This window comes from Helianthus annuus, chromosome 3 (genome assembly GCF_002127325.2).
Source record: "Helianthus annuus cultivar XRQ/B chromosome 3, HanXRQr2.0-SUNRISE, whole genome shotgun sequence".
Taxonomy (NCBI): Eukaryota; Viridiplantae; Streptophyta; class Magnoliopsida; order Asterales; family Asteraceae; genus Helianthus; species Helianthus annuus.
This window is the reverse complement of record NC_035435.2, coordinates 78,816,926-78,825,352: the sequence shown is the minus strand read 5'-3', so window position 1 is coordinate 78,825,352 and position 8,427 is coordinate 78,816,926. Positions and strand designations below refer to the sequence as shown.

Sequence of the window (8,427 nt, the reverse complement as noted above, 5' to 3'; positions counted from 1 at the left end):
TATAATAAATAACTATCTTATTATGTAATAGGGTACGATTCATTTGAAAAAAAAAAAAAAAAAAAAAAAAACCTCCAACCCCACAACGAAATGCTAAAAAAATGTTATTAAAATACGCTAAATTTCGTCACTACAAAAAATTAGTGACGAATTTAGCGAATTTTAATTAAAAGAAATTATTTTGTGTGTTTTTAGCTATTGTTGATTGTGTTCACACTGATTATTACCATCCTTGCTTGTATTAATAAAGAAAATCTTCAATACCTATTATCTTCATTTAATATAATAATTCTTTCATCGACAGATATTTTATATATTCGGTCGTCATCGTAGTGCACAACTTTCAAACCTAGAACATATTCCAGTAATAAACATTGTTGACGCATAATAATACTATATCCTAAAGTTGTTTTCTATTCTTATTCATCTCAATTTTATTTAATTTTATAAAACCTCCACTGACGAATATCTTTTTATTTCCAGAAAACAGCAATAAGAAGAACCGAGTCGTACCGCGTGACGAAAACACGACAATATGGACAATCCTTTTTGCGACACTTTTCGTTGAATCTAATGCCGACTGTCAAGTCAACTTCAAACGCCACAATACTACTCAAACCTCATTCATCAACCTCTCAAATCAAAACCAAAAATAACAATTTCAATTCATCCTTCATCCTCTAATGGGGCAGGGAAATTCAAAATCAAGCTCATCATCGGATGACTCTACAAACGGCGATGGTTCCAATTCGAAATCATGCACATCGCGTCGCCAGAGAATCAAGAAGAAGCTTAGTCTTCATCGTCATCTTCATCGTCGTGGTGATCGGAAGAAAAACGGTTATGGTTCTCAGCATCCGAAACTGAGCAGCTTAGAGGATTTTGCAGGAATCGCTTTGGTCACTATTGTTTCGGTATGATTTTATTTTAATTTTCCATCCAAATTCATTCATTATGCACATAGGACTGATCCAAATTCATTCATTGTGGTTTGATGTGTTTTTTTTCAGGCGGAGATGAGATTCAAGGATAAGTGGCTCGCGTGTATTTCCATTGGAGAACAGACGTTTCGCACTGAAATTTCTCAACAGTTAAGTTTCGGTAACCATGAATTATGATAGCTTCTGTTGCACTCGATTGATTTGTTTTTGTTTGTTGATTTTGTAGGACCATGAGCCCTCAATGGAACTCGGTGAGTGCTTCTGTTTCTTTTACGAATTTGTTTGTTAATCAAATTGTTTGTGAAGATGAATAGGGAGGGATTTTTAGTGAGATAAAGTCCCTAGGTTTTTTTTGGTTCAATTATAGATCGAGAAACAACCATATTATGTGGTTGGATTGGTGTAATTTTGTTTTTTTGTAATGTGTCCTTCGTAGTTGTTTCCTGGCTCGGTTTTCGAGTTCGGGTATTTTTTAATGAAGTTCTCCTTTCAAAAAAAAAAAAAATAGGGATGGATTTTGACTACATATATTATTAAAACTTTAAAAGATTAAAATAGTCGTTGATATTTTCTATTCTTCTAAATTTATCAATTTATTATTTGATTATTCATCTCTATAATTTAATTAAATATCATACATTTGATTATTCATCTATGTAATTTAATTATATATTAGTTTTTTTTTATTTATCTCTAAATTTTATTTAACTTATCGTGTCTAATTCTCCATCTCTATCTCCATTTCACCCATAAACACTTATGTTTTTTCTCTTCCATAAATACGTTTTTCTGGCTTCTCTTATTTAACTCTTTCGTAACATATTTCTTACTTTTGTAAATATATTTCATCTGAAAATATCGTTTTATAATTTCTAAATATTAGTTGCCAACCATATAATATTTTCTTTTATTCAATTTCACGTAATATACGGGTTTCTAACCTAGTATTTTAATAAGCAATCAACATTAGCATGTTTTTATACCTAGCCACTTTTGCGTGTCTATTAAACATTTTCAGACAGGTAACCGACACGTGTCAAAACTTTTCATAATTTGGGTCATTGGGGCAATCTTGATACATGTGGTTTATTTTGATTGGATGTAATTATGTGTAACTATCATATTAATAAAGTAAAAAGAAGGTAAATGACCATCTGGATAATATATTAGTCAAAATGTCACATTTGAGTTATCTTACAGGAAAAGAAGTTTCTTTTGGAAAGAAATGGGCCACATGTTGCAAAAGTAACTGTTTTTGAGGTTTGTTCCAACTTCCAAATAGTTTTATCATATTAACTTTATTTGTATGCTTGTAGGACCATATTTTATAGTATCACTATTCTTTAATATGAATTTATATCCTTCTGCAGACCAATAGACTGTCAAAGAACCATCTAATTGGGTATTGTGAGGTAGATCTGTTTGATTTTCTTAGCCAGGTAAGTTTTTAAAAAACTATATATAATTTATATATGATTATATATTTGATGGAATATAAAACAACAAGGTTTTATGTTTTATAGGATTCAGATTCTGGCATTGAAGTTAAGTTATTGGATCCATCACCACCCAATGGTGAAGTTGGCAACATATATCTTTCATGTTCTATCGAGGTGCATTACAGTATCATATTTTCATTTGGTCCACCGTTGATTAACGCCACGTAACATTTTTTTTTTTTTTTTTTTTTTTGGTTTGCAGGACCCTACTGAAACAGAGAAAAGCTTTGCAAGGCGCATTTTGTCGATTGTTGTATGTCTGAGATCATCCTCAATCTTTTTGCCAAATTCTTTTCCATTCACATATGCATAATAAAATAAAAATAATAAAATAGGGGATCTCTACTTTTGGTTATGCAGGATTATAATGGTGATGGACAATTATCCTTTAATGAGTTCTCGGAATTAATCAATGTTTTTGGCAATCAACACGCAGAAAAAAAGGTTTGAATTATTAATCTGCTCATGTAACCGAAAACAAATATATGTGGTTATGGGCAATGCAGACAATATTGGTTGGTATGACGGTTGGATGTTACATAAACAGATTGTTTATATTCTTCCAGAAAGTGGAGCTCTTTAACGCGGCTGATGAAAATGGAGATGGTGTTGTGAGCATCGATGAACTGGCTACACTTTTAGCTGTGCAACAAGAAAAGTATGTCTCTTGATACTATAATGTTGTATGTTTCTAATACTGTGAACTGTAACATAGGTTATGAGTCTTATGACATATACATATAACTTGTGTGTGGCCTCATATATCTATTTACTGTTTCTTTTTTGCAGGGAGCCACTCATTAATAACTGTCCTGTTTGTGGGGAGTTTCTAGAAGTTTCCGATAAGTTGAACTCGATGATTCATATGTCACTGTGTTTTGATGAAGGCACTGGGAACCAGATTATGACCGGAGGCTTCTTAACTGATAAACAAGCTTCATACGGGTGAGATATTTTTACCAACAAATTTTAATGTGTTTGTGAAGTGACAAGAAATCTAAGTTGTATTGATCAATCTCAAATCTCAATCTCGAATCATTACTTGTTTCTTTTAAGGTGGATGTTTAAACTCTCCGAATGGGCTCATGTCTCATCCTATGATGCCGGCTTGAACTCTGGTTCAAACGCTTCACATATTGTGGTACTTTCTCTCTCTCTCTATATATATACATATGTGTGTGTGTGTGTGACAGTATCTTAGCAAGTGCATTGGCTTTTAGGTGTTTGATAGGAAGAAAAAGAGGCTTGTGGAGGAAATAATTGATGGAAAGATAGTATTATCGATGAGAGCTATATATCAATCTAAAGTAGGGCTTGGGATTATGGACAAAGGTAATTTACTAATCGGCTCGCATTTCATATATACCTGTGAAAACTTGCATAATATCATATTTACCCAAAAAAAGTATTCTCACATATGCCCATTCAAATACCGAACATCTCATATATACCCGTTTTATCAAATACAGTTTATATATAATATGACCATTTATATATAGTATTTTGATATTATGATATTTTGTTGGGTAAATATGATATTATACTATCTTTTAATCAGTGCTGTCAATAGCGAAGATAGCCTTTGCTATCGCGCACTTCATAGCGTATCGCCCATATCTCGCAATCTATTGATTAGCGACTTCATAGCGTGAATATAGCGGGATTTCCGGGTTTTTTTTCTTTTTTTTTTTTTTTGTTCTAGTATAAATAGCAGGATTGCCATTTTTTCTTTTTCTTTTTTTACTACTTAATATAAATTGTGTATTCCGATGAAATATACAGCGTATATTGAATAAATATCTATAAAATATTTCTAAAATTCTCTTCTCGTGCATCGCCGCTATTTCATTGCCATCGCTACATAGCCGTATAGGTAGCTTATCGGTAACGTCCGCTATTTGCTATTGACAACTATGGTTTTGATATCGGCTTCTATCATATCTATATCTATATCAATATATATATATATATATATATATATATATATATATATATGTGTGTGTGTGTATATTTGTTGATCTGATGGGATGCAGGGGCGAAAGAATTATTGCAAAGCATATCAGAAAGGCAGGGCAAGAAAATGAATTCACCCGAATCTGCAAAAGATATACCAGCATTCCTAAAATTTTTCAAGGCAAGATAACAATTCTACTTGAATAAACCATCTTATCAACTTATTTTCTAATTACATTCTGTTGTTTATATTCTAGGATCAAATCAATATGGATGAAGTTAAATACCCTTTGCATCATTTTAAGGCAAGTCAAATTCAGACTCGTTAAACTTTCAAATAATGTCGATTTATAGGTTCTTACTAAATCATACACAAGTTTATGTATCCAGACTTTCAATGAATTCTTTATAAGAGAGTTGAAACCGGGAGCCAGACCAGTTGCCTATGCTGGACGCGATGATGTTGCTGTTTGTGCGGCTGATTGTCGGTTAATGGCGTTTAATACAGTCGAAGAAAGTCAAAGATTTTGGATCAAGGTTTTTTTTCCACTTGGCTCCATATATTATGATTTTTGTTGGTAAACATGAAAACCATCAAGGAGAACTCACGGGGCCCACCAATACCCTGCTACCCAGTGGGGCCTAGCAGGTAGCATGAGAACCCGTCAGGGATAACTGACAGGCCCCACCACTAGCACAAATAGAATTTTGATCTTGTCTAGTTAACTTTTAGGGTAAGAAGTTTTCGCTAAGTGGTCTTCTCGGTAATACACACGGCTCAGATACTTTCAACGGTGGAACGCTCGTGATATTTCGTTTGGCGCCACAGGTACATTTTGTATTTTGTATTTTCTTTTTTTCTTTTTGACTGATTATGCAAGTGGTTATCTTTTGACAGGATTATCATCGTTTCCATTTCCCGGTTTCTGGGAAGATCGAGCATATTGTTAACATACCTGGATGCTTATATACGGTATGCTCACAATGAGATTATGTCACACTACTACTTACACTTACTGTTTCTGGTTTATTTCTTGTTTATATAATGCCTTGAATGTTACTATATTATATATGACGTAGGTCAACCCGATAGCTGTAAACAGCAAGTATTGTAACGTGTTCACGGAGAACAAGCGTGCTGTATCTATTATATCAACCGCAGATTTCGGGAAGGTATGTCATCTTCAATTGATGGAAACTACAATTTAAAATTAAAAAAAGGATTTTATATCGTAACATAATTAGGTGGCGTTTGTGGCAATTGGAGCAACCATGGTTGGTAGCATTGAATTCACGAAGAAGAAGGGAGATTATGTCCAAAAAGGAGATGAGGTTCAAAAACATGTCATTGTACTTGTTATTTTTGTTAATGCATACGAGTGTATATACGGGTGAATTCAAATGGGAACAATTAAATAATTAGGAACCAAAGCAACCGATTCCTAATTATATAGTAGTTCTCGTTCGAACATCCATCTATGCATATAGGGCATGTTCCGATTTTAAATAGAGAACCACATAAGCACTTGTACATGCATTACATACTAAAATGTACAAGTGTTCATACGGTTCCCTCAGTTCTATACTTAAAATTTGTATCGTATTGAACGGCCTCTATATATGGAGCATGTTAGGTAGAGAATCACATAAGCGCTTGTAAATTCTACGTAGTGTACTGTTGACAAGAGAAAGAGAGGTGGTTATGCGGTTATATAACCGCCTTAGTACAGTCATAGTTCTAAGGCTTGTATTTTTTTTATGTTACAGTTTGGGTATTTCTCGTTTGGTGGAAGTACAGTCATATGTGTGTTTGAAAAGGTTAGTTACTGTCCATGCTGACAGTTAACATATATTTTATAAAAATTGCATAAATTTTCGGCATAATATCTTATAACATTGGTTTTGCAGAATTCAATCGCGATAGACGAGGACCTTTTGGCTTACAGCGCAAGATCAATCGAAACCTTAGTTTCCGTTGGAATGCAGTTGGGCGTGTCAGTTAGAAAACGAACGGAACTTCCATTACCAGACATTAATAACATAAGGATGTTTTAGTTTACTTTACATGATGGAAATAAAACTGATGTATGGTTTTGTTTTTCGACTTAGCTTACTTGTAGAAATACCAAACTAGCTCTGATTCTTCAACTTTCTTTTTTTGATCCATCTGATTTTTGTTTGATAATCTCATCCATGGCTTCTAATTTCTTTTGTGAAATCTTTTCGATTTCCGGATACTCGGATGTTCTTGCAATGCCAACCGATTTGCACCAGTCATAGAACATATCGAGTACATCATACTGCTTTGCTACACGATTGGCCATAGCGTAGACCTTAACGGAATCTTGGAGACTGAGGTTATCGAATCGATCGGTGAAAACACCCATCACCTCTTTTATGTCACTATAAATTTGGAAACTTTGTACAAGAATTGAGTATAAAGCCACCATCACCATCCTGTTATGCCTTGCTTCACCTGTGAATAATGTTTACAAAGTAAATAAATATTTCTTGCAATTACAACAAACATGGAGAAGAAACAAGTAATGCATGTGTTGGTTATTATTACAAATAATAAATTATCTATGAAGTTATCCATTGTTTAAAACCCGTTTGACAAGTAGACCCGTAAGGCGGCCGGTTCAATGACAGGCAGGGGCGGACCTACCCTTTGGCCAGGGTGGGTGGCCTCACCCCTTGAAAAATAAATTTAGTGTATGTTTTAGGCAAAAAAACCCAACCGCACCCCTTGAAAATATGGTTGAACACCTTATTCGCACCCCCAACAAATAATTTCTGGGTCCGCCATTGATGACAGGTCAAGAATTAACATAACCTGCTGGTCGACAAGCAAGAAATCGCTCAAGAAGTTGCATCAGGTGATTATTTCGAGCAAACAATTGGTCGTTTTCCATTTCGCGAACAGGCACAACTACATCTTCGCGCTCTGTATCATCTTCGTCATCCTTTTCCTCAAGCGCAAATGAGCTACATGATCCCCTCCTCCCCTGCATTTTGTACTCAAGTTCCTCATCAAGAAACAATGAATATGTTCTAACAAACGCCGCATAATCCCATGTGTTGGATTTAAGTGCGTCCCTAAAATCCGACATGTTTAACAGACGAGTTCCACGTCGTGTGGCAGTAAACATCTCCCGGGCATATCTTCGGTTGCCTTCATGAAGCAACCGTCGGACCAGCATGAGGGTCTTCAGGGCCACGACCCAGTTTCGGGTTTTGTTTAGACGTCGCGAGATGGTGTTAACACATGAAGATACAAGCAGAGGGGAGGTGGCTGTTAGATTCAAGATTTGTTGAATGTGAGATTCGTCGGCGGGTTGTTCGTTGTGGGATGTGGCCTTCAATATTGTGACATCGAGTTCGGATAACGAAGTTCGTGCTGCGAGGCGTAGGCTGGTGTGGTCCTTCACTGCTGCAATGGCCTTGCTGAACCTCTCCATTTGAAATTGAATCAAGAAATGGAATGCATGAAAAATATGCATGCATGGGTCAAGATTTTGACTTTATATGTTGTCAACCCCATGAAAGTCAAGGGTCAAGATTTTGACTTTCTTTTTATCCCTTTTGCCTTTGCATTGTTGTTTGGTTATTGGTAATTAGATGCCATCCATCTCTCTATCTTTTAGCATTTGAATGTGGAGTTATAGTGGATGTCAAGGATCCAAGTGGCATCTCTCTCCCTCCTAGAAATTTGGATTTTGGATGTTGTTATCAACCTTGGTTTACTGGTCTAATCGGTCAGATCGGTTGAACCTACAGTTAACTAAATGCTACTTTTTTTCTCGTTCCATAGGCATCACTCGACCACAAAACATTTTATCGTTTTAATGTTTCAAAGATGTCCATCTTCAATCTCTTCCAATGAAGGTTATTGTGGTTTTAGTCGATGGTCAGAGTCCGTTGGTTCATGTTCGTCAATCATATATGCTTGATCTAGTTCGCGGCTTAGTACGTTTTTTGGGACACATTTGTAGCGGAAGTAGATAACCTCATTTGGATAAAAAAAAGGTTGA

General features: G+C 35.2%; 2 protein-coding genes across 2 annotated transcripts; one reads left to right on the top strand and one right to left on the bottom strand.

Annotated features, from left to right (window-relative positions):
- Positions 1 to 489: 489 nt before the first annotated feature.
- LOC110928892 (phosphatidylserine decarboxylase proenzyme 2) lies at positions 490 to 6,559 on the top strand. The gene is made up of 21 exons (XM_022171944.2): positions 490 to 914; positions 1,011 to 1,090; positions 1,168 to 1,192; positions 2,142 to 2,201; positions 2,312 to 2,380; positions 2,465 to 2,554; positions 2,643 to 2,693; positions 2,801 to 2,884; positions 3,007 to 3,098; positions 3,230 to 3,385; positions 3,497 to 3,581; positions 3,661 to 3,772; positions 4,474 to 4,574; positions 4,651 to 4,698; positions 4,784 to 4,930; positions 5,127 to 5,222; positions 5,292 to 5,366; positions 5,474 to 5,566; positions 5,639 to 5,725; positions 6,161 to 6,211; positions 6,302 to 6,559. Exons 1-21 carry the CDS (start codon positions 684 to 686, stop codon positions 6,446 to 6,448), a joined length of 1,980 nt encoding a protein of 659 aa, XP_022027636.1. The 5' UTR covers positions 490 to 683; the 3' UTR covers positions 6,449 to 6,559.
- Positions 6,536 to 7,988, bottom strand: LOC110928893 (putative clathrin assembly protein At1g03050). Its single transcript, XM_022171945.2, has 2 exons — positions 7,230 to 7,988; positions 6,536 to 6,869 (listed from the first exon to the last, which is right to left on the bottom strand). The coding sequence occupies exons 1-2, from the start codon at positions 7,894 to 7,896 to the stop codon at positions 6,538 to 6,540; spliced, it is 999 nt and encodes a 332-aa protein (XP_022027637.1). The 5' UTR covers positions 7,897 to 7,988; the 3' UTR covers positions 6,536 to 6,537.
- Between the last annotated feature and the right edge of the window lie 439 nt (positions 7,989 to 8,427).

Coding starts and splice junctions, on each gene's coding strand:
- LOC110928892 (XM_022171944.2), top strand. CDS start 684: ATGGGGCAGGGAAATTCAAAATCAAGCTCATCATCGGATGACTCTACA. Junction 3,386..3,496: donor GATAAACAAGCTTCATACGG/GTGAGATATTTT, acceptor GTTTCTTTTAAG/GTGGATGTTTAAACTCTCCG. Junction 5,567..5,638: donor CAACCGCAGATTTCGGGAAG/GTATGTCATCTT, acceptor TAACATAATTAG/GTGGCGTTTGTGGCAATTGG.
- LOC110928893 (XM_022171945.2), bottom strand. CDS start 7,896: ATGCATATTTTTCATGCATTCCATTTCTTGATTCAATTTCAAATGGAG. Junction 6,870..7,229: donor TCTTGCTTGTCGACCAGCAG/GTTATGTTAATT, acceptor CATTATTCACAG/GTGAAGCAAGGCATAACAGG.